The sequence below is a fragment of the Scyliorhinus torazame genome, chromosome 15, assembly GCF_047496885.1.
Source record: "Scyliorhinus torazame isolate Kashiwa2021f chromosome 15, sScyTor2.1, whole genome shotgun sequence".
In the NCBI taxonomy this organism is placed as follows: Eukaryota; Metazoa; Chordata; class Chondrichthyes; order Carcharhiniformes; family Scyliorhinidae; genus Scyliorhinus; species Scyliorhinus torazame.
Window position 1 is genome coordinate 20,647,416 of NC_092721.1, and position 26,886 is coordinate 20,674,301.

General features: G+C 43.4%; 1 protein-coding gene across 3 annotated transcripts in view; it reads left to right on the forward strand.

The window, feature by feature from the left end:
- Window positions 1-26,886, forward strand: part of pibf1 (progesterone immunomodulatory binding factor 1) — a 165,133-nt gene that overhangs the window by 41,305 nt on the left and 96,942 nt on the right. For all 3 annotated transcript variants that reach the window (XM_072476135.1, XM_072476139.1, XM_072476138.1), the window contains exon 10: window positions 7,022-7,120. In XM_072476135.1, the coding sequence (XP_072332236.1) occupies window positions 7,022-7,120 (99 nt within the window). The remainder of the gene's footprint in view (window positions 1-7,021; window positions 7,121-26,886) is intronic.

Genomic DNA, 26,886 nt, shown 5'->3' on the forward strand with positions numbered 1-26,886 from the left:
TAAGCCTTTACGTCCACTGAGTCAGCAGACATTTTCTTAGTTTAACATCTCACCTATAAACTTCACACAATGTAGCACTCTCTCAGTACTTCACCAATCTGTCAACTTGGATTATGTGATCAATTATCTGGAGTCATGGTGGCGCAGTGGCTAGCACTTATACCTCATGCCGCCGAGGATCCGGGTTCGATCCCGGCTCCGGGTCACTGTCTGCATGGAGTTTGCACATTCTCTCCGTGTCCATGGGTCTCACCCCCCACAACCCAAAGATGTGCAGGGTAGGTGGATTGGCCACACTAACGGGTCACTGTCTGCGTGGAGTTTGCACATTCTCTCCGTGTCCGTGGGTCTCACCCCCCACAACCCAAAATGTGCAGGGTAGGTGGATTGGCCACACTAAATTGCCCCTTAATTGGAAATAAAAATAAACTATCTGGAGATGAGCTTGAAACCAGGTCCTTCTGACTCATGTTACCAAAAATGGCAAGCTGATGTCTACTTTAGTTTTAGATCTTGTAAAGCTCTTGGTTTTAGGCTGATAAATTAATAATTTTGAGTTGAAGAGGTGGAAAAGTAACCCTTCACCTTTGGTCAGCTGCTTAACTGGATAACAGCATAAGAATAAAATGATGAGAGGCTGTTGAGCACATTTAACATGTTCTCCTTGCTACTCCCCATTCAGACCCTTTTTTTAACCTTGCTCAAATTCAGAAACTACTATCTTTTTTTTTGAATCAGAAATTAATTGGCCAGAACTTTGAGATAGAAATAACCACAAAGCTAATGGGGCTCACCTATTATGGAGTAAATAGCAACTCTCAGTCTCTATACATGCATAGTTAAACACTGAAATCAGAAAGTTGATATCCAATTTTCCCTCTCCTCCCAAAGTTGTGCTGTACTGATACGTTGCCAAGAAACCTAGCATTCAAACGCAAGAAGGGCATGAAGTTGCAATACCGAATCACTAGATACCCACTAAAGTTAAAAGTTAGGGCTGTCCATTCAAGTGTAAGTGACGTTTTAATGGTGTGATGCCTTAATTACTACCAAACTCCCCACTGGCACTGAAAATCTACTTTACAAGTGTGGAGTCTGATCCTTTCAGGTGTCAATCGTTATATATTTTAGAAAAAATTTAAATATTTTCTTTGTCTCTTTTATTTCTCTCTCTCTCAATCCCCTCTCTTTCTATCCTCTATTTAATTCTCGGCACATAATTTCATGTTTAAATATTTGAGCTTATACCTCTTCTTTCATACTGTGTTACTCAGTAAGTATTCTCTTGCTTGTCCTGCTCTCATATAATGCAAATCCTCTGTAGAGACTGCAGTGTTGTATCAGATGCCCGATTACCATAATTTGCAGCTCAAAATCCCACCAATCATTTATAAGCGCATTGTACAGTGAGTACTGTTTGTTTGCCACTGATTGAAAAATTCAGGCCATAGTATTTCCTCTGAATGCTTTGTATCAAGTCCATATTTTTTTGCACTAGGTGGCAGTCCTATCTGTAAGTTGAATGATTAATTCCTTTGCTCACGGCTTGCATAGTTTAAAGTTGTGTAGTTCAGCCCTGGTTTTACCCACCTTACTTAATTGCTTCCCATTTTAAAAAAAATCTAGAATCATTCTTTTTAAAAACAAACTGATTTATTTTCCTTAGTTTCTCTTCACACTTAAGTACATAAAAACAATTCTTTAAATCATTTTATCTGCCTCTACATCTTATATATGGTGACCACACCAGAATGAAATACTGGCCTTTGTTCTCTCTGATGCTTTATAGAGTATCAGTAGCACTCCTTGGATTTATATTCAACAAATCTGTTTACATATCACCGCAATTTATTTGTCTTTACAACTGCCATCATGCACTTTGTGTTTGGTCAATGTTTGCACCTGGATCCTTTTCTCGGAGTCACAGTGTACGTTGATGTACCTTTTAACATTGTAATTTTTTAAAAAGTAATATTAATGGCAGTATATTACCTTGGATTGAGTACAACTTGGAATTCACTATGCCCAATTGCAGAGCTTTCCTTTAAATCTCTTGGTCCTCGTGAAAGTGGCAGTAGCTTCCCGTTTGTGATGATAACAAGTTAAACCTGTTTACAAACCCAAATTTCACGGGCATTTGTTTACATGTACTATTCTGCTTGCAGTTAAGTGCGAGAAGGTGAATAACAGTAATATTGCTTTTTTTCTTTTTAAAAAAAGTTAATTTTCTCACTTTTCTGCCACAGAATAGGTTCAGTGGACTCATTCTTTCCAACCCTCTGCTGCTAGCATTATTTATAGGAGTTGCATCAAAGTGCTGTTAACAGATTCTTTCTATGACTTATTTGCTTCTACTATAGCAGTGAAATGCCTAACATTTACTCAGTGTCAGCTCAGCTTAGATTGAGCATTTGCCATGAGTGGTAATAACTGCAGGCCCACACCCACCCTACAGATTTATGGTGCAACATGTTAGTACACTGATGCTGCTCCACCACATTACTCATTTTAATTACTTTTCTAAATATTACATGGAGATTAGCCTCTGATCAACTGTTAGTCAAACAGGATTCTTTTTCAACCTATGTTTGTTCCTAACCTCCCAGGTATGCACCTCAAGCTTAAAATAAAGTTAGTGTTTTATAGTTATGTCCTGGAGGAGAATTTTTAATGATTCATGGAGTTCAATAACCATAAAACTTAGCAGCAGATTTTATAAAGGTTAGGTAAAGCTACTGTAGAATCCACGCCAAAAGAATACAAACAAAACAGTAAGGAGGATGCAAACAATACTTTTTTATTAACGATACACAAATGCTCCTCTCCCCAAAGGGTCTCCCTCCCCAACCTGCACCCAGGTCGGGGTTTTTACACTGGGAAGGCTCCCCTCATTAAAGGGCAAGCCCCGCCCTGTTACTGGGGAAGTTCGTATTCTGTGGAGGTCACGGGGAACTGAATGATTCACACCCCATGGCCTCCATGGGGGTTGTAACAGCTACAATGACCTGGTTTTTGCATTGAGCATAATGCTGATGTTAACAACATTCACAGTGGTTAGCATTGTTGCTTCACAGCTCCAGGGTCCCAGATTCGATTGGGTCACTTTGTGTGGAGTCTACACGTTCTCCCCGTGTCTGCGTGGTTTCCTCCGGGTGCTGCGGTTTCCTCCCACATGTCCCGAAAGACGTGCTGTTAGGTAATTTGGACATTCTGCATTCTCCCCCTGTGTACCCGAACAGACGCCGGAATGTGGCGACGAGGGGCTTTTCACATCATCTTCATTGCAGTGTTAATGTAAGCCTACTTGTGACAATAAAGATTATTATTATTCCGCCTTATAATGATGTAAATTGGATAGGAACCTCTCGAGCACGTGTGCGTGCATTGACATGTGAAAATCTGAAAGTTGCGGCCCGAGTTACCCGAATCAATTATATAACGTAAGGTACCGATTGATTTAACATTGACATCAATGTAAGAGCATTCAGTTGCAGTACTTACAGAAACATCAGAAAAGTTTAAACGGAGGCGTTCACAAGTAAGCAAAAGTTTAGTTGCATGATTAGTCATAATTACTGCCAAATAACGTCACTGATTCTTACAATTTTAACTTTACATGTCTTGGGTCCCATCCTTTCAGAATTTAATTAGAACATAGAACATACAGTGCAGAAGGAGGCCATTCGGCCCATCGAGTCTGCACTGACCCACTTAAGCCCTCACTTCCACCCTATCCCATAACCCAATGACCCCTCCAAACCTTTTTGGACACTAAGGGCGATTTAGCGTGGCCAATCCACCTAACCTGTAAGTCTTTGGACTTTTTGAGATTTTTAAAGAAATTAAAATAATTTTTAAAAATATTTTCTTTTATCTCTTTGTCTCTGGGATTTCCATGGAGGCACCCCGTTAATTGGCATGGAGACAGCGTCTCTGTCCAATTATGGGTGGTGGGTGGGCTCTCAAAACTGGAGGACTTTCAGCTTAAGCAGAGCACCCAGCTGCAATAATTGTACGTAACGGTTAGGGCATCTCGACATGGAGGTTCCTCCTCACCTTTTTTAAAAAGTTTAAATAAAAAGAAGAGGTAGCCAGGCCATCATTATGGGGTGGGACTCCCTCTACAATTCTGGCCTGTGGCTGTACCTGCAACCAGGCAGGCAGGGAGGACCTCGAGGCCGTAGCAGTGATATCAACAAGCAGGCAGAAAGTCAATCGTATTGAAGTATTCAGTCAGCAAACCAGGAGGCTAAAACCCTTCACTTTTAAATTTTCAGGTATGAGAATCCATGTTTGTGACTAAATTGAGAGGAAACTACAAGCTTTTAAAAAGAAGGAAAATAACTCTTCAGAAAATATGTGGGATTTTCATGGAAAAAAAGTAACATTCCACAAATACTACATAAAATTAGCTTTTGCAAAATATGAACCATCCATGTCCTTTTTGATTTTAACTTTTTTTTTCAGATCTCTATCAAGGTACAGGTCATGCTGATTGATACCAGCAGTCTGCTTTGCAGAAAAATAGCAGTTTACATGAATTGATTTTAATGAGACCAAATGTACATGGGGGGGGGGGGGAGGGGGGGAGGGGGTAGTACAGGTTTGCATCTGTGATTACCCATGCTATTTTTATATTATTTCTGATGTAGTAGGGCAGCTTCTACTCTGTTTATATTGATTCAACAACAGGGGAAACTGCAGAAGTGCCAGATTCATATGTGCACAGTGGCTTTTTTAATTATTTTGTGAATGTAGGCCTTACTGGCTGGTGAGCCACCTGCTTGATTTGCTGCAGTCCATGTGGTGTAAGTACACCAGAGTATTGTTAGGCAGGAAGTTCCAGGTTTTCTGACCCAGAAACAATAAAAGCACAGCAATGTAGTTCCAAGTTAGGATGGTGTGTGGCCTGGAGGGAAACTTGTGAGTGGTTGTGTTCCCGTACACCTGCTGCCCTTGGGAATGCTGTCCTTGCATATGCTGCCCTTGGCCTTCTAAGTGGTAGAGGTTGTGAGTTTTGAAATGAATGAAAGGACTTGCATTTATATTGCACATTTCAAGCCCTGGGGGAATTCCTAAATATTTTAGAGCAAATGAAGTAGTCAATTGAGAGCACGGCAGCCAGTTTTCACAGAGCAAGGCCCCACAAACAGTGATGATATAAATGGTGAATTATAACTGTGTGTAGCACAGTTGCTTCACAGCTCCAGGTTACCAGGTTCGATTCCCGGCTGGGTCACTATCTGTGCAGATTCTGCACGTTCTCCCCGTGCCTGTTATCCTCCGGGTGCTCCAGTTTCCTCCCACAGTCCAAAGATGTGCGGGTTAGGTGGACTGGCCATGCTAAATTGCCCTTGGTATACAAAAAGGTTAAGTGGGGGTTACGGGGATAGGGTAGATACGTGGGCTTGAGAAGGGTGCTCTTTGTACGGGCCGGTGCAGACTCGATGGGCCGAATGGCCTCCTGCACTGTAAATTCTATGATCTATGATATTGACTTCCATTGCTTAAGGGGTAAAGGGAGATCAAGAGAACTCCCATGCTCTTCTTTGAAAAGTGCCTTTGTATTTTCACCTGAGCAGGCAACATTGCCTCCCGTTTAATTACAGATCCAAAATATTTATCCTCCTAAAGTACAGAACTCCCTCTCAGTACTGCGCTGAACTGTCAGACTTGCTTGTACTTAGTGTCTGGAGTGGGACTTGACTCAGTGACCTTCTAATACAGAAGTAAGTGCAGTCACTAAAGGCTGACACCATTGTTAATGCTACCACACATGATCAACTACATGCATGTGTAATTATTGCTGAACCCTTTTGCACATTTTGAACACCCGAAGTGAGGGAAAATCCAGAACAAGCTGACGATGCCAACAATACTGGACTAGAGGCCATGCCACCAAGTAGTCCCAAATTTTGCCATGTTGTGCTGTCACTGCTGGTAGTTTTGATCAAATGCAGCAGGCAATATCCTTATTTCTGGAGAGCTTAACTTTTTTAATAACTGCCTCGGATGTTAAAAGTGTTGGAGTTATTTATGTAAAAGGACTGCCTCCATCTGCACTTTCATATCTGAGATGACACTGTAAATGTCGGCCATTTTAATTACAATTTCAACTGAAAATCCTGAAAATTCAGCAGATCAGGCAACATCTATGGAGAGTGGAATAGTTGTTGTTTCAAGGTCTGTAACCTTTTATCAGAACCGAGAGAAGGTAGGAAATTAAGAGGTTCATTTCCACAAAACCTATTTCATTATCTGCATCCTCAGTATTTTACTTTTCATTTTAGTTACTAATCTTGACAGTCAATGGTGCCTAGATAGTGGAAGTGGGGAAATAAACCTAAACAAGCCTTTGCCAGTATGACTAAAATTTGTTTATATCTTTTCTTGGTCTTACGTATAGGTTTGGTGATCTTAGATTTTCCCTTTGCTATGGAACTGGATGAAACTGTTTCTCAATACTAGTTTATATGCTAATTTGCCCTACAACCTCTATCAAACCAAACTTCATATTTATAATGCCTCAATTTTTCTCACCCATGATATGAATAAAGGGGAAAGGGAGTACTTTGAATAATATTGGTAGTCTTTTATCAGTAATCTAAATATGTAATGATTTACTATGTCACTAATCTTTGCACTATGTTTGGTATGAACAAAGATTGAGTATGGGAGGGCTGGTTTAGCTCAGTGGGGTATACAGCTTGTTGTGATGCAGAACAAGGCCAGCAGCGCGGGTTAAATTCCCGTACCAGCTGAGAATTCTGAATTCTCCCTCTGTGTACCCGAACAGACGCTGGAATGTGGCGACTAGGGGCTTTTCACAGTAACTTCATTGCAGTGTTCATGTAAGCCTACTTGTGACAATAAAGATTATTTACATTTACTTTTGAATTTCCTATAGGAAAGTAATGTCTTCTAGTTATTGAAAGGAAATAAATTTACCCACGGGGTGCATTTCCACATTTTGCTTTGTATTCGCCTGAAGGTTTTCTTTTTCAAATATGTTTTAATTCAGAAATTTAAGGGAAGCAAGAGAAAATGCAATTGCGGAAAAGGATCGAGCTGTTGAAGCAGAAAAGGATGCGCTCGCAAAATGTGACCAACTTCTGGAACAGTAAGTTCATGATGAATTAATCCTGTCCTCTGCAGGTTGAATGCACAGAAAATTCATAATTCTTGTGACTCCATGTTGGTTAGAACTGGATGTAAACGCTTATCCAGTGATTACATTTCATATTTTCTACTGCCATAATAATTTACATTTATTTTAGAAATTTGTGCCATTGCTGAGGCACGAGATCTTTAGTGTGGACCAGGATATTTAAAACAACGTATTTTGAATTTCTGCTTTTGTTGTCTTTTGTTAACCTTAACATTGCCCATAAATTAGGCACTTGCGAGAGGCTGTAAGGTTCTAGCTAGAGAAGAAAGCATTATTCTTGATCGCATCAAAAGAATCTCTTCCTGCACCACATCAGAGTACGATAGCAGGTACACTGAGAAGTCCATATCTGCTCTTCAGATGATATGGTGATTAAGACCGCGATCGTCCCAAAAGGGAACAAAGTTCCTGAGTGAGCATGTTTAGCCGCATGTTTCCTGGCACTCACAGTTCCAAGAAACACATGGCTATTCAACGCAACTTGCTTTGAATAAGGGGCCTAAACAGGGAACGCGTGGCCAAGGCCGCACATAGCCCTGTTTTTCACTATGGAGAGCTCTGCTCACCGGAACTCCCCGTTCTAACGATAAATTTTAAAATGGTGTCCCGATCTCCGAGACCCAGCAAATAATTCCCCGACCTCCCTTCAGCCCGAAGACAACATGCAAGGGTCCCCCGGTCCCCCGCAGCCCCGCCGGGCGACCCGGCCTGATCATGTGCATGCATAAAATGCCAGCTTGACACCCTGGCAGTGCCACCTGAGCACCTTGGCTGTGTCAGGGTGCCAGTCTAGCACTGCCAGGGTGTCCAGGTGGCACCAGCAGTGCCAGGGCACCACCCTGCCCAAAGGGCATGCAGCTGGGAGTCTTCGATCCAGTTGGAGACCCCCACAAGTGCCATTCCATCTGGTCCCCAACAGCACTTGGCTGCAGTCCCCGAGGCAAAGGGATTGAATCCCTAAGCCTCAGGTATCTTGGGAATTTGCACTATAGAAAAAGGCTTACTGCCTCGCTCTAATATGCAGATTTGCCAAAAACTGATTCCGCCCGTTGTGCGCGGGATTCCCCTTGCAACATCTCACGAGATTTTGTTGAATCTCGCGAGGTGTTGCGAGCGGGTAGATCCCAGGAGCGGGGTCTCCTGGCCTTCACTGGTTGCGCTGTGCAGTGGCGAGCTGCTTTTCCAGCACAGCGTGGCCGGAAAATCATGCCCTAAGTAAATGGATCCACATTTTGCTAACTAATTAGAAAGATCAGGAAAACCTGAAGCTTTGTCGCTAAACTATGCTCACTTAGTTAATGTCAGGTCGTTGAAAACGTATTCCTGGAGTAGGAAAAGTAAAAGTCACCTAACCTTCCCTTATCCTATTGATCTTTGCTGGGAAGTGTACCAATCTGGACAATAAGTGACAAAAGAATCAGACTTGCCTGAGATAGCTTCCACTGTTAAGTAGGATGCCAAATGTTTATTGTAACGGTTCTCACATTGAATATGGCACCTACCAAGTATATCCCAGCATTTGGGAAAGGAGTAGGAAAGGGAGGTAAAAAATGTTCCAAGATATTTAATCCTGATTCGCAATTTTAATTTTTCGTCTTCTAGAATGACTTGATAGATATCTGAATTGTGATAGCTGATCAAATCTAGTCTGTACCTGTGTGCAAAAGTGTAACCATAGACCCCTAAATGAATACTAGCAATGTAATGAACAAAAATGTCGAATATTTTAATGACAATTTGCCATTGCTCAACTTTCTTCCATCAATTTCTGCATCTGTTGATGAGCCATCCAGCTCTGGTGAAACACGTTCTTTGATACACCTTGAGACTGTGACTTGGTTTGGGTTCAAATTTATGGGGTTTCATTTTGCTGTTATGCTACACATCAATTAATATTGATATGTGGGGCAATGAAGCTATACTGTCATCATTGCTTAGTCTGGCATTGAATGGGAAGTTGCGCAATATAGATATTTCACACCATTAGCCTTGCAGCAGGGTGTTGAACATTGAATGTTCAGTTTCAAAAAAAATGAAGCATCCTAATATTCTATCAAGTTATGTTGCGTACAAAATGTACATGCTTTGAGTATATATAGAGGCCTTCCTTCAGTCCACTCAGCAACAATGGAGGTAATGTTGTATAACTAGCTGCCTGGCCCAATCACTGTTGTAGTCATTTGCTGAAGTATGTACCTCAATCTTCTTGGGAATTGGATCTTATTTTTAGGAATTTCTCCTCTTTCTTTTACCTGAATTTGCTCTAGATTTGCTTGGCACTTCTGTGTTTAAACCCCAAATTCCCCTGGGCATTCCTTAGCAGAAGGATTTGGTATTTTCATCTGGCTACTGTATCATTTTGAATATGGGCCATATTTTTCAGAAAAAGATGAGTTTAAATTAGAGATGTGGCCTGAATGTCAGGGGCGATGTAAAGAGAAGAGGGCATAATCTTAAAATTAGAGCTGGGCCCTTCAGGGATGGCGTCAGAAACAGTTATTCATTCACATAAAGCACGGTAGCACATGTGGCTAGCACTGTGGCTTCACAGCGCCAGGGTCCCAGGTTTGATTCCCTGCTGGGTCACTGTCTGTGTGGAGTCTGCACGTTCTCCCTGTGTCTGTGTGGGTTTCCTCCGGGTGCTCCGGTTTCCTCTCTCAGTCCAAAGACGTGCAGGTTAGGTGGATTGGCCCTGTTAAATTGCCCTTAGTGTCCAAAAAAGGTTAGATTGGGTTATGGGGATAGGGTTAAAATGAGGGCTTAAGTGGGTCAGTGCAGACTCGATGGGCTGAATGGCCTCCTTCTGCACTATGTTCTATTTGTAACGAAAATCTGAAACTCTTCCTCCCAAATAACTATTGAAATTTGTCCAACTGAAAATATTAAAGCTGAGATTTTTGAAGTCTTACAGGTTAAGGAACTAAAACTTAAGGGAAATAAAGATACTGATCAGCCATAATTGAACTGAATGGTGGAACATGCTTGAGGAACTGAATAGTCTATGCATATTCCCATATGAGTACTTCCATCAAAGAGAGTTGGTAGGTGCCTTCTCCAAATACCTATGTTATATGCCCACCATGGTCAGCAATGCAGTGAACTAGATTTCCTCTCTGGGAGTCCCAATTTCTCCACAGTGAGCAGTGGGACAGGAGGAATGATTAATGCACAGAGAATATATACTGATAACATCCTCGACATTTTATTATGTAAAGAAATGTATTTTTCAGATTTACAATGAACTGTCATTTTTTTCCCCCTTTTACCTAGTTTTAAAAGTTGTAAAGTGATCCATACAAAATGGAGTTCTAACAACATTATAATGGTGAACGGCGATGGGAAGCTGTTTAGCTTTGGGAACATAGTAACAGGAGTAGGGATTCAGCCCTTCGAGCCTGTCCTGCGATTCTGTTAGATTACGGGAATATACAGTGAATGGTAGAACCCTCAAGAGTATTGAAAGTCAAAGAGATCTAGGAGTACAGGTCCATAGGTCATTGAAAGGGGCAACACAGGTGGAGAAGGTAGTCAAGAAGGCATACGGCATGCTTGCCTTCATTGGCCGGGGCATTGAGAATAAGAATTGGCAAGTCATGTTGCAGCTGTATAGAACCTTAGTTAGGCCACACTTGGAGTATAGTGTTCAATTCTAGTCGCCACACTACCAGAAGGATGTGGAGGCTTTAGAGAGGGTGCAGAAGAGATTTACCAGAATGTTGCCTGGTGTGGAGGGCATTAGCTATGAGGAGCGGTTAAATAAACACGGTTTGTTCTCACTGGAACGAAGGAGGTTGAGGGGAGACCTGATAGAGGTCTACAAAATTATGAGGGGCATAGACAGAGTGGATAGTCAGAGGCTTTTCCCCAGGGTAGAGGGGTCAATTACTAGGAGGCATATGTTTAAGGTGAGAGGGGCAAGGTTTAGAGTAGATGTACGAGGCAAGTTTTTTACGCGGAGGGTAGTGGGTGCCTGGAACTCACTACCGGAGGAGGTGGTGGAAGCAGGGACGATAGTGACATTTAAGGGGCATCTTGACAAATACATGAATAGGATGGGAGTAGAGGGATACAGACCCAGGAAGTGTAGAAGATTGTAGTTTAGTCGGGCAGCATGGTCGGCACGGGCTTGGAGGGCCGTAGGGCCTGTTCCTGTGCTGTACATTTCTTTGTTCTTTGTACGGCTGATCTGTACAACAACTCCATTTACTTGCCTTTCATCTATATCTCTTGATATCCTTACCTAGTAAAAATTAATCATCTAAGTCTTTAAAATTGACTCAGGAATCCAGTTTTTAGAGAGTTTTCTCCATATTTCTACTACTCTTTGTGTGGAAAAAATACTAATTGATTTCGCTTCTAAATAATCCAGCTCTAATTTTAAGAATATGCCCCCGATTTCTGGATTGCACCTCTAAGGAAGTAGTTTCTTTGTATCGACCCAGTCTAATCCCTTTATCAATTAAGCACCTTGACCAGATCACACTTCAATCTTCTAAATGTAACAGAACCACAAATCAAATTTTTGTAACCACCTCGGAAGATGGTGTCACAGCTGATATCAATCATGTTCTTGTCTGACATCCACTTGTGTGTAGCTGTCAGAGGTCACTTGATATTTTTTCGTTTTCCCGGCTGACAGCTGTTTTTTTTATGTGGCCCTTCGTAAAGTTGTTTGGGCACTCCTGGCATAAAGAAACATGATGATCTGCCAGACAAAAGTAGGAAAGAAATGGTAATCAGATTAACATTGATTACAAGCCTGCTTGAAACTTGGTTGAAACATGTTCAGGCAAACTGGTTTGGTTTGGCACAAGAATATCACATCAGATTAATACTTGGTTTGGAAAATATCCATTTGCACAAGGTGCAGAAGGGGCAATCTTACATTGATTTATCACGTTAGTAATGTTTTGAGTAAATATTGTACACAGGAACAATTTTGTAGTTTATGGCGCAGCCAATGTGCATTGCTGCTGCACTATAATTACAGCTGACAGCCTTTTACTTGGATCCGATGCCAAAACAGTTTGAAGAGACCTAGATCCTAGAGTGTCATTGGGCATAAGCAGGAATCTTATAAGAAACTAATACAGAAATACTGATTCACAAATATATGTTTTTAGTCATAAAGGAGAGAGAAGTCAACTAAGGGCGTAATTTGCTGGCTGTTCATGCTGGTGAGATATTCCGGTCCCATCGACGGCACACCCCCGCCTCGGGTTTCCCGCCGGCGAGGGATGCATTCAACAGGAAATCCCGTTGTTAACGGTGGGACCAGAAGATCCCACTGACGGGTCACCTTCGCCACTGAAAAACACGCGGCGGATTGCGCAGTAAGTCCTGCCCTGAGAGTCATGAAAGTGAGTGATATTCCTTCAAATGTGCGTAATCATCTCTACGAACATCTGCATTGAAGGAACTAAAGTTTGGTGGCACAATATGGCCACATTTGTAATTCATCAATTGCCAGTGTCAACTGCGAGCATGAACCTAATTCATTGAAGATTATACTTTTTAGACAAATCTGAAAAAATACCTATGAAGTGAATTTCCATTCTGGCTTATGAAGAATAGAAATGCAAACACAATTTTAGATACAAGGGAGAAATGTTTTTCATTTAGCTCCTTTGAGGAATATGAATTACGTGTATCTGAAAGATGGCAAGAGGTACTGAAGAAGTTGTACAAACCTTGATAAACCCTATGTGCAGTTGTGCGCTGCAATACTAGTTTTTTTTGAGGTTGCAGCATCGATTTACTAGGATAATATCTGGTATGAAGAAATACCAATGCAAAACAGGATTTGATAAACAATGTTTTTTTCTCATTAGAACAATACAAATTATGAGGCAAAATGTCAGAAATGAGCAGAAGTATGAAAGGATGGGACCGGGAGAAGTAGAAGAAGGCTGTTTATCAGTCGTTATGGGACGAAGTACAAGGATTAAGGAATTACAAGGAAAGACACGATTGAATATAAATGATGTGGAACAGAGGTCTGGATAAATCTCCTTTACACAGAGTTGTGAGGGTGTAGGAATTCTTCATTAGTTCAAGCAAATCCATGTAAGGACCCTAGAGTAGATTAGTTATGTGGATAAAGGAAAAATGGCTTGAAGGGATTTGTAGACACGATGACTAAATGTGATTGGAACTATTTGCTTGTGAGAGGATAAATGTTGACCCACTGTTGGGGGTGACTGACTTGTTTCCATTTGTTACTTCTGCATATTTAGAGGAAATTATTTGTTGTGGTAAATACTGACTTTCTCAGGAGAGGTAAAGGATGCGGAAACTGATTTCATGAGCAGTATGGAAGAAGATGGCATCGGGTTGAGACAGGACATTTTCGGTGACTAGTAGCAGAAACCAGTATTACCTTTGCTTTTAAGAAGCAATTTTATTATTTTGCAAGTGCGTCGTTCAATGGTAACATTTGTAAGGACCTGTTTCAGTAACTCAAAGCAAACCGGCCTCAAGGATGATTATGTTGAGTTAGGAGAGCCTTTGATGTGCTAATGCATATTTTTGAATTCACTGCTCTTGTAGTTTTGCCAAGTGTCATTACTCTTTACTGGTGCTTTTAAAAAAATTATTATAATTTTTAGTAGAAACTTAGGAACATGAGGAGGACACCCAATCCTTCTGGTCAGTTCGACCATTCACTTATGGCATGGCTGACCTGTACCTCTTCTGCTTTTGACCGTAATCCCTTGATACCCTTGCATAAGGAAAACCTATTGATTTTGGTCTGGGAAATTCTAATCGAGCCTGCATCCACAGCTCATTGGGGCAAATGAATTTTTAAAAACTTTTACAACCCTTCATGTGAAAAGGTGCTTACTTATTTCACCCTTGAGTGGCCTGGCTCGATTTGTAAGTTTAGGCGAAACCTGTATGAAATGCTAGTCCAGTTCCGTCTGGGGTACTTTGTCCAATTCTTGGCACCACACTTCAGGAATGACCTGAAGGCTTTGGAGGAGGTACAAAAGAGATTTACTTAGAATGGATTTCAGGGCTGAGAGATTACAGTTATGTGAACAGACTGGAGTTGGGGGAGTGGGTTGTTCTTGTTAGAATAGAGAAAGCAAAGATGAGATTGATAGGGGTGTTAAAATCATTAGGGTGTAGATAGAGAAACTGTTTCTAGTGGCTGATGGGTCGATGACCAGAGGGCACGGATTTAAAGTGTTTGGCAAGAGAATCAGTGGCGACATGAATAAAAACCTGGTTTGTTAGAATTCGGAATGTGCTGCATGCCATGGTGATGGAAACAGATTCAAAGGGGAATTGATTACACACTTGAAGGATAAAGCATGGCAGAGATATGGGAATGAGTTGGGGGAATGGGACTAACTGGATTGCCTTTTGAAAGAGCCAAACTTGATGGGCCAATGTGGTTATGCACAATTCTATGACATTCTGAGTTGGGGTCTGACAAAGGCTGTGGACATCTACAGTCCCCTTGAGATAAAGACTAGCATTTCAAAAGTCTTTGTAATTACATTTTGTACCCATGCACTCACTAGCTTTTAGTAAATTGTGTCCAGGATACCGAAATTCCTTTGGTGCGGCAAGTGTGTTTCCTATAAATCTCTCGAATGCCTCTGCTTTTGACTCTATCTACCAATGGCCGAGAAGAAGACAGAGAGGCAAAGACTTTCTGCTCTCATTCGTGTCTAGCAGGGCCGGAGAATGGAGTGCAAAATATCGCGAGAACTGAAAGGTCTTGTTTTAAATTGTCGCAAACGCATGGACGTGATTGTTTCCTCTCCCCACCAGTGATGGGGTGTGTTTCCCAATCATCAACATCGGAACAACATTTTTCATTATCAAGCAGTTACCCCTGAATCATCCTCCCCATCAAAAAATCCATCGATGTTTGTGTGATGGCAGAACATCGTGAACCACGACAAGTCTCCTAAAAAGTGCACTCTTAGGGGAACTCGGGTGAGGGGAAGGGAGTCATGCCTGTGCACTGCCGGGGAGGGTGTGGGCGGGTTCCAGGGTGACCTGCTTTTCTCTCTCTAACAATGGCACCCGATCCTCGGCTGACTAAGTTGTTGGTGGTGGGGAGAGTGAATCCGAGGCCACCCAGTCAGCAACACGTCGTTGGGACCCAATCCCGGAAGGTTTTGTTTCCAAAGTCCTGGACTGTACGGCGGAAAAAGCTGCCCTTCAGTCGGGGACTTCAACGTCTCTTTTCCCGCCTCTGGCGGCCATTGTTGATTTCTGGGGAAATCTCACCCAGGTAGCTGCATATCCAAGTTTACAGATGGTATGATGTCAGGAAAATTGTGTCACCGGAAACAGCAAGCTGTGAAGGGGCATAGACAGATTATGAAAATATACAAATTTATGGAAAATTTGTCATCCACAGTTTACAATCTGTTGACATGAAGAAAATATTCTGATCAGCCTTTCATTGATTTAAAATTAATGACCGCACGTTTCCCCGGATTGAATTTCATTTGCCTGTCTACTTAATCTGCATGTGACCCTTGTAATTTTCTGTTCCTATTGATACAATTTACTGTGTTCATAACTTCGAGTGCTTTCACCACAGCCTTTGGTCTAGATGGAGTTCTTTCAGGTTCCTTTCTCTGCATCCTGTGCACATAGTTGATCTTGATTTCAGTTCCAAAAAATTCCCAGATATGGAAAATAGAAAAGTTTGCTCCCTGACTTGGTGCTTTTTGACCAATTAGGGAGCAGCCTTTTTGAACCAATCAGCATATACAGTCGTCCTCATCCAGGACCGTTACAGAACTGAAGCATTTGCGTTTTGGAATAGAGGAGAATGGGGAGAGGAAGAGAATGGGTTTGAATTTTACGTTTATAAGGAACTCACTATTTTTTAGCAGTACATCATTTTGGATGCTTCACTTTTGTGTTTCATGGTGGGAGAAGGGGTTCACAGTTTTAATGTATACATCGAAATGTGATCCTTCATACATGTGTAACCTGGTCACTAATTTTGATACAGATATCTAGCCCCCAACTGGAGTTGTCTTAAGGCATACATTTGGGGTGACGTGAGAAGCATATTGCTTGCGTGGACCTGAGATTGTAAAGGAACAGTTTTGTTTTCTATTTGGTGTATTCTGCAACCCCATCAAAATCACCATCTATACTCAATAACCTTGAGTAGTAGATTATCTGTGATCTTTTACACAGGGATCCTTCAAATCTTGCATCATTTTCCACGCTCTTACGTCCTCTGATTTCAACCTCTCGTGCATGCCCCCTACCGGCTTTGCACCCACGCATACTGTCAGTTGCCTTGGCTTTGATCTCTGAAACTATCTCCCTAGAAACTGCTTCTGAATCTATCCATGCACCCTTAAAAATCTTCTGAGGCTATGTTTTTAGTCACCTCCTAATATTTGTCTTCAATTAATTGGCGTCTTCAATTAGTTGGCATCTTTGCTACTCTGCAAACTGCCTCTGAGCATATGTTAGAGGTGCATAATAGTATGAATTTTTAGAATGATCGATTGCTATCTGTTCTCTCTCAGCCTCATTTTTGTTGGGAGGATTTGAAAATGTAACTTTGTTTTATTTTGGTTCCCATTTTTAAAAAACGTGGAAGGGACTTTTCTCCACATAATTAAATAGAATTTTATGTAGACAGTAAACTCTTCATGCATGTTAATGATATGCTGTTATCAAAGGATGAAGGTGGTGCTAACTGGTGCGTTCTGGATCCGAATCACTGATCCCTCTATTAAAACCATTCCATGACATATACAGGCATTCATGCCCCTCAACAACAGATGCGATAAGAGTATTTTCAATCTGGTATTTGGAAGACGTCCAAGATGGTATTTCCTTAACCTCTACTGTAGATAAATTTGTACTGAAAGGCAATACAAGAATTTTTAAGAATGTGTGGTCAAATATTTATCATTATAGGTAATCCAAGACTGAAATGCATATAGACTATTCTGCTGCCATCAGTCAACTTGACCATCTCAAGTGTAAACAAGATATTTGTCTATTTCGGCCTCACAAATTTTACCAAAACGTAACCAGAGATGATATTGTGTCACAACATAATACAATGAACTTTGAGAATACTCCAGAATGATACAGTGCAAAGTCTGCTGCTTAGGTACAGTTATAAGGGGCAATCCTTGAGTAATTTCTACAGGCAAAATATCACTTCGACATTAGGAAACAAATTTTCCAAGCTATGGTTGAGCTCTCTCAACTGCTTGCTTTGATACTGCTCAGCGCTGCCTGTTTAGATAAATACCTGAGAACAGACCTTTGTGAGACCAAGTGATGATTCTCCCTCTAATTTTCTCTTCTTTAGTGGAAGCTATCTGATTTCTATCTAACCAGCGTTATGAACTGTTTACAATTAGGGTTGTACGTGCACTTTGTGTTCCCATGGCGATATCCACAGTTGGTTCAACATGTTTTGCTGCTCTATTTTTGTCACTTGCAGTATGGTGTATAAAATAAAGTTGACTTGCTGGTTGATTATTCAACTGTAATTTGGCACTAAGCCTGCAACATTGGAGATATATTGTTTTATGTTATATAAAAACATGAGCATCAACTATGTTTTTGTCAAAAGCGTTCAATTAATTTTAAGAATAGTTTTCAAAGTTCAGAAAGGTCCACTGTGTATTCACAAAAAGCGGCTGTACTCGTGATAGGTGTAAGAATGCAAAGTCAAGATTAAAGCCAGATGTACAGGTATCTACTCTGAGTAAGTCTTCTGAAAGAACATTTATGAATAAACTTAAATGCTTTATTTGCAGATCCTATTCTGGGTAATCAAAAAGTATGTGTCAGTTATCTGGGTGATTTTTAGTGAATCCGGGGAGGTGGTGGGGCTGTGGTATTGTCACTGGACTAGTAACACAGAGACCCCCGGGTAATGTTCTGGGGACCCATGTTCAAACCTCACCACGGCGGATGGTGAAATTTGAATTAAATAAAAAGGACCAATGACTGTCATAAAAACCCACCTGGTTCACTGACGTTATTTAGGGAAAGAAATCTGCCATCCTTACCTGGTCTGGCCTGATTGTAACTCCACACCCACAGCAATGTGGTTGACTCTTAAATATCCTCAAGAAATGGTCTAGCCGACTTCCGGTGACACGGATGTGCTGCGCGGATGCACAAAAGGTGGCTGTCACCCTGAAAACTTGAAATTAGGCGTTTTAAACCAAAATTGGCCTGGTAAAACCGGGGGAAGAATCCCTCACCCTCCTCCAACACCATCAGGACAAGACATGGCATGTGGCAGCACCTCCAGGGGCCAAAAAACAACAAAAGCCTGGAAAGAAGGAATGAGGAGATGGCAAGCACGCGGGGTACCAAGGTCCCGGCCACAACTGAACGAGAAGGACCATCAAACTGCACGCAGGGCTCCACCCTGACGAACAGATGGAGGGAGTTACTTCCACAGAAACTTCAGGAGCTCAAGGAGGCCATTAAGACGGAGATGAGGACAACGGCCAAAGTGGTGATGGCAGAGTCGCTGATTACCCCATAGACGGCCTTATAAAAGGCAGAAAAGCAGCTGGAGACTCAGGACGCAACGATCAGAGAGCTGGAGAAGGTCTTGACCGACCAGAGCGACCGGATCGCCACATTAGAGACGAAAATGGCTCGGTTGGTGGCGATGCAAGGGGGAAGGAAGATGTAAGGGGGAAAGTCGAGGATCAGGAAAAGCGGTCACGATGCCAAGGAGGTACAGTCCCACGCAAATAGTTTCTCAATGTCCCATAGTGAGCCTACCGAAGGGAACCGAGGGCAGGAACCCCGCGGAGTATGTGGCCCAGATGTTGGGTAAGCTGGTGGGAAGGGGAAGCGTCCCCAAGCCGCCAGAAGTAGACAGAGCCATTAGGTCACTCCAGTCAAAGCCCAAGGCCAGGGAACAACTGAGGGCCATCACCGCGAAGCTGCACTGGTACCAAGAACAGGAAAGGATCTTGAACTGGGCAAGAAGACAAGGCCCTGCAACTGGGAGGGTCACTCGATGCCAGTGTATCAGGACATTGGGCAGACCTGGCTAAGCTCCAGGCAGAATTCAACAAAGCCAACGCAGCCCTTTACAAGAATAATGTGTAGTTCGGAATGCATTATCCAGCCAAGCTCTGGGTGACTTTCCATGACAGAGAATATTACTTTACCACACTGGCGGACCAGGGGCTGGGAAAAACACAACAGAACCAACGCTGAACCAGATACCCCATCATATTGGGACATTGAGAAACTATTTGCGTGGTACTGTACCTCCTTGTTTTGAATGCTGTAGCCAAGTCTCAGAAAGGAGGGGGCAAGAGCAGCCGGGCACGGGAGTGAGTGAAGAGGAAAAAGGGGAATCAGTAACACAGCTCGGGGAGGTATAGATCGACCCCAGGAGGGGGACCAGCACTGTATCGGGTAAGCTAGCACCAGGAAGTACGAGCAAGGGAGGGTCCGCGGGTTCCTGAACACTAAAAACTGGGGGTAATAGCTGGTTAAACGGGAGGGAAAAACTGGCTGGGGGGGGGCACTCACAGGGGCAAGGGGGGAGGGAGCCAAGACTCCGGGATAGCAGAGGGACTGGGAGGGGGGGCGGGGAGTGGAGGACACCTCTAGGCTGGCTGCGACAGATCTCACATTGCAGCAAGGAACACAAAGGATACGCAAGCAGCCACTTTGGAGGGTTCACAAACAAAGAGAAACCCTGGAGTGCAGGGGCTCAGCCACATGGAGTGCAGGGGCTCAGCCACATGGAGTGCAGGGGCTCAGCCACATGGAGTGCAGGGGCTCAGCCACATGGAGTGCAGGGGCTCAGCCACATGGAGTGCAGGGGCTCAGCCACATGGCGCACACATAGTTGGCGGCCATCCTGAGTGGCCCTTGGACAAAGGGAAAGCCCCGAGCGCAGAGGCCCGGCCTCATGGTGAGTACGGTGACCACAACCATTTTGGATGGCCTCATGACACTGTGTACAGGGTCCATGGACAGACAGATCAAAGCGGGGAAAATAAATCAAGCTTGGCGAAGGAGCGAGGTACATTCATTGAACAGATGGGGGCACTGGACCCATGGACGTTCATACACCCAGGGGAGAAGGAGTTCTTCTCCCAGGTACACAGGATCTACACCAGGATCAACCTCTTTGTAGTGGGGCAAGCAGTGCTTACAGGGATAGTAGGAGCTGAGTACTCTGCAATCGTAATCTCCGACCATGCTCCACACTACGTGGTTGTGAAGTTGCAGATGGGCCGGGCTCAAACCCCACCCCCATGGAGGTTGGACACAGCCTTCCTTGCCGATAAGGCATCTTGTGAAACAATATCACGGCCCATAGACGTTACCAACAACCAGAATGGAGAGGTCTCACTCTCCCTATTCTGGGAAGCACTGAAGGCAGTGATTAGGGGAGAAATTATTGAGCATAAAATATGCAGAGATAGGAAGGAGAGGGTGACTAGGCAACAACTGGTCGACTCCATACTGTGGAGACCAGAGGTACTCCACACCCCTGACCGTAGAGCTACTGGCGGAGTGGAAAAAGCTAGAAATGGACTTTGATCAGCTCTCCACAAGGAAAGCAGTGCACCAACTCTGCCAGACACAAGGGGGGGGGGGGGGATTGGGCACCTTTTAAGAGCATGGAGACAAAGCCAGCCCCACTGGCCCACCAGCTGAGAAAGCAGGCAGCCACTAGGGAAATAGCGCAGATTAAAGAGAACAGCGGCAAGCTAGTAGCCGGGCTGGAAAAGGTCAACGAGGCCTTCTAACAGAGGCTGTACACCTCTGAGCTCCCCGAGGGAGACTCGGGCATGAAGCAGTACCTCGAAGGACTGTACGTGCTATTTGTGGGGAAGATAGGAGATGGGGTCTGGAAACACCATTAGAACTGGGGGATGTTATGGAGGGTATCAACTCCATGCAGGGGGGGGGAGGTGCTTGGGCCAGATGGATTCCCAGCGGGCTTCTACAAAACAATCCACACCAGCATTGGCCCCGTACTTGCGAGAGATGTTCGTAGATTCGCAGGCAGGGGGCTCCCTAACATGAGCACAAGCCTCAATCTCGCTGATACCCAAAAAAGCCAAAGACCCGACCGAATGCGGGTCCTACAGGCCCATCTCACTGCTCAATCTGGATGCGGATATCCTGACAAAAGACCCTTGCTAGGCGGCTGGAGAGCTGCGTACCAGAGATGGTCACGGTGGATCAGGCCAGCTTCGTCAAGGACAAGCTGCTAGCATTGAAAATCAGGTGCCTGCTGAACGTGATAATTACCCATCCGGGGAGCGAACACCAAATGTGACACACAAAAGGCCTTCGAAAGAGTCGAGTGGACGTACCTCATAGATGTACTGGAGCGGCTTGGGCTTGGACCAGGGTTCACCATTTGGTTGAAACTACTGTACAGCGCTCCCATGGCGAGCGTATGGACAAACACCACCAGCTCTAAATACTTCCAGCTGCACAGAGGCACGGGCAGGGATGCCCGCTGTCCCTGTGGCTGTTCATCCTGGCAATCGAGCCACTGGTGATCACTCTCAGAACGGCGAAAGGCTGGAGATGTATCCAGAGGGGGGACAGAGAGTATAGAGTCTCACTCTATGCGGATTACCTGCTCCTCTACAACTCTGAACCCCCAGGCAAGCATGGAAGGGATCATGAAGCTCTTAAAGGAGTTTGGAGCCTTTTCATTCTACAAACTCAACCTGAGCAAGAGTGAAGTCTTCCCGGTGAACCCGCAAGGAAGAGGGACAGAGCTGGAGGGACTACCTTTCAAACAAGTCCAAAGTGCATTCCGCTACCTGGGGATCTAAAGAGCCCACACTGAAATGGATCGGAAATGGAACGTGATGAGTCTGGTGGAGGAAGTCAAACAGGACCTGCAGAGGTGAGGCACGTTCCCACTCGCTGGCTGGGAGAATGCAGATGATCAAAATAAACGTATTGCCCAGGTTCCTCTTCCTGTTCAGATCCTTCCGATCTACATCCCCTTCTTTACCATGATAAACAAACTAATCATGGTGTTTGTGTGAGGGGGGTGGGAAGACACTGAGGATCCAGAGAAGGGTCCTACAAAGGAAAAGAAGTGTGGAAGGCCTGCTGCTCAAACCTACAGTTCTACCACTGGGGAGGCCATAGCAGAAACCGTGAAAGAATGGAGGAATGAGTGAAGGAACCAGGAGCGAAATGGGTGAGAATGGAGGAGAGTTCCAGCATTGGGACCTCCCTGCGAGCCCCAGTCACGACTGCACTCCCATCCCCTCCGACCAAACACTCAAGGAGCCCAGTGGTGGTGGTCACGCTCCGAACATGGTATCAAATGAGACAATACATCGGCCTAACCGAAATGTCCACTATGGCTCCCATCTGTAACAACCACAGATTCACACCCACAACAATGGACACCGCCTTTAAAATGTGGAGACAGGACAAGGGGACACTGATGGTTAGCGACATGTACACAGACGACAGACTAGTGACCCGGGAGGAACTCGCGGAGAGGTTCCAACTTCCCAAAGGAAATAAAATGAGGTATATATGGGTCAAAAACTTCCTCCGTAGGGAAAGGATAACGTACCCCCGACACCAGGACACTCACTAGTTGAGGAACTGTTGGATGCGGTGACCTAGGAAAGGGGAACTGTGGGGACATGTACGGGGGGCTTTGAGAGGAGGTACACTCTCCCCTGGACAAGGCAAGTGAAAAATGGGAGGAAGATTTAGATATGGAAGTAGTGGGGAGGTCTCTGATCAAAGCACTACACAGGGTGAACTCCACATGTGCATGGCTGAGCCTAATGCAGCTAAAGGTGGTGCGCAGAGAGCGCACCTAACCAGAATCCAAATGAACAGGTTCTTCCTGGAAGTGGGAGGACAAATGTGAACGGTGCCAGGGAGGCCCGGCCAACCACACCCACATGTTCTAGCCCTGCCCCAAGCTTGTCTGGTTCTGGATGACCTTCATTGCGGCAGTGTCCAAGGTTGTGGGGGTACGGGTGGGAGCATGCCCAAACGTGGCGGCTTTCGGTGTCTCGGAGCAGCCAGAACTCTTTATGGGAGGCGAACCGACGCCCTAGCCTTTGAAACCCTAATCGCCCGCCAAAGAATCCTGCTCAGCTGGCAATCAGCAGCACCACCCAAAGCTGCATACTGGTTGTCCGACCTGGGGGAATTCCTGGAGAAGATAAAGTTTGCCATCTGTGGGTCGGATGAGGGATTCCACAGGACGTGGAAGCCGTTCACCAACTTGTTTCAAGACTTGTTCGTAGCCAGCAACCAGGGGCGGGGGGTGGGCAGACACAGACGAGCCACGGAACATAAAGGTAAAGGAAGGCGGGGGGGGAGAGACCGCGAGGCACAAAGGGCAGAGCCGCAGCGGACGGGTCCGAGGGCAAGCAGAAAAACATAGGGAGTAACAATACGCCGGTTAATACACAAATTGACCATGGGATTTCCAGAATATCCAAAAATGTTTAATCCCTAGAGGAGCAAACTAACACTTCTTCACAATAGTACCACCTTCTTTCTGGCTTTGCCCTTCTCAGTAACTTGACCAGGGTGCAGCGTATCATGCTAAGGATAGTCCAGAACTCACTGCAATACCGATAGAGGTGGTTGAATACCATTAAATTATGCTGTTCCCCACTATTCCACTGCTGAGATTCCTGCAATTTGCTGGAAAAATAATTAAAGTATGCCACAACGAACAAAGGGATTGATCAGAAAAAGTTGGGGGCGGGGGGTGACGATGGCATGGTTGTCGGATAGTGCTAAATGCATTTTGCTTGTTGATTGCTGTGAGAATTCCAGCCTTACTTATTTGTCAGTTCATTTATATTCACCTACAATTTACTTAAATCTGCAAACAAGAATAGATTTCGAAACTTTAATCCAAGATTGCAAAGCCACACTGACAAAATGGGAGCTGCATTATTATAGTCAATATTTAGAGTGGAAGTATAGTTTCCCTTTGGTTTCTACAAGTAATTAATAACAATATGAAAGTGTGCGGGTTTTTTTTCTCCGACGGCACCTTTGCTAAAATCGATCTGCCACTTAGCGCCAAATGAATACTTCGGTTCATTTGCTTTGAAAATTTTGGGCGGGAAATTTGCTGCAGTTGGATTTAAAAAGGAATGTGCAATAGCAACACATACTTGGTAGCTATCCAGCACCATTCTTTAATGAATCACCATGGCGTTATGACAGCAAACCTGAAATTTCCAGGCGATGGAGGTGGCAGCTGGGGGGGTGCAGAAGACCGTGACAATTATCATCTGTGTTGTTGAGGGAAATGGTGGAACTCCACAAATGTTTCACAAAGGTGCTGGAGTTTTAAATCTTGAGACACCTTTAACTACATAGATTAAAAGCTTAATAATTGTTTTTAGAGAATGATTACCACTCCAGTCCCATAACAGTTTGGATTGTTAGCATTAATCTCGCGTTGTTACTTCCATTGCCATAAAAAGGGCAATTGCATTGTGAAAATACATTGACTGGTGTTAAATACCGCCGGTTATCTTCATCCTTATACAATATGGTCTTTATTTTCCCTTGAAATATAAATATCCATTGGGCTTGTAATTGAATGAAATAAGGAAGATAAATTCTGTCTTGTTTTGATAACCTTTCCATCTAATAACTGGTTAGCATTGTTTATGTATTTAATTTATATAGCACAGTATAAGTGTGCCTGAAACTATAGCTGCTGTCAATCACAGTATTGAGGCAATTTATAGCAATATCATATGTACAGAATAATATTTATTTTATGGTTGATGATGACATTTGACGGCTTAGATTGGTTTACCTTTGGTCGATATTGCTTTCTGGATTTAAAACTTGGCTTCATGGCTCAATTCTTTAGCAGATTCCAAATTTTATCTCATTCACCTTCATGGCAACCAGCTTTTGAGATGGATATTATTGCATCGAGATGAACGCCAGAAGTAATTCATGTGTCATAATGTGGAATACACTGTAACCTCTCCAGTCCAGAATGCTTCAGCCCAAGCCATTTCTGGATCTTGGAATTTTCTGGAGTATAGAATGACATTCGAATGCTTGACCACAAGGGAACCAGAAAACACAAATATTTATCTTAAACGTAAGACGCTGGTAAAGCATCATAAAGCCGTAATAAATATTGTTTTACTTATCCAAAAACTGTGCTTTCCATGTTTCTGCTCCCAAAGTACTTACTAAAATGATACCCAATGATGTCGAGGGTCTGCTTAAATAAATTTGGAACAACTGGTGTTTCCGAACAATAGATTTCTGGACTGGAGGAATAGCAGTGTGCTAAAATGCTTGTAATAATCCATCTACCTTGCACATCTTTGGGATTGTGGGGGTGAGACCCACGCAGACATGGGGAGAATGTGCAAACTCCACACTGACATTGACCCAGGGCCGGGATCGGATCGAACCTGAGTCCTCGGCGCGGTGAGCTTATATACAATATATATATATATATATATATATATATATGCCGAAGTTATATTTCGCTTTAAAGGAAATGATTAAAAACACTTAGTATTCTGCAGTATGACAAATAAACTGACTTTGGTGTTCCCCTGGATGCAACTCACTCCTATTTCAGAATCCATAACTTGGAAGAGGAATTAAGTACTAAATTCAGAGTCTGTTAAACAATTTTACTTAGTAAATCAATGCAGACTGAAGTTAAACCAATCTAAGCAGTCCTATCACCCAAGCTGAAAAGTACAGCTAAGATGTACTGAATTTTACTAATGGTGCAGCAACCACAAATTACTTGGCAAAAATTGCAATGGATCTCTTGCAAATTAAGGGTAATCTGATAAGTTGCTCAGCCTGTACTGATCACTCAGTTCACAAGCTAACTATCACAACAAAATATTTAAGCAACCTATGCAGTTTTTTTTAAAGCTGACAGGATAAGTAGAAAATGTACATGTCACATACACAATGAAAAATGAAGCTACTCACGGTTCAAACCTGCAATGCTCTGACATACTTCAATACTAAAAGACACTGAAAGGGTGTGTTACAGTATTTATTAAACAATGCTGCTTGCTATGTTTCTGTATTTATGTGAGAAGCATTTTCTAAGCATTATATTATGCAAGTTGCCTCCTGTAAGTTCATTTTTCTCCAGGAAAATCAAGGATGATAAGTAGATTCGTATTGCACTGAGGACCCGGGTTTGATCCCGGCCCTGGGTCAATGTCCGTGTAGAGTTTGCACATTCTCCCCATGTCTGCATGGGCCTCACCCCCACAATCCCAAAGATGTGCAAGATAGATGGATTGGTCATGCTAAATTGCGCCTTAATTGGGGAAAAAAAGAATTGGGTGCTTTAAATTTATTTAAAAAAAGAAATTTGGAGAGGAATATATTTAATGTTCCCTCTTCGTATCTAGAAAACAGAAGTACGGAAACAGAATGCCTCCTCAAGCTTGAGCAAAGTTACAAATATAAAATGGAGAGCTGCATCCCCTGTGTCCTAGACAACATTAATTTTTTAACCAGCAAAATAGATTAATTGGGCATTTGTCCCAATTCTGTTGGTGAAATTGTGCTTTGTGCAACGTGGTTGCCAATTTGGCCTACATCACAACAGTCATTGTACTTCAGAACAATCTACTGTATGTGAAACACTTTGGGATGTTTCTAAGATATCAGAATTACATAATGCAAAAACTTACGTTGCATGTATTAGTTGTTCGACATCAACATGTTTG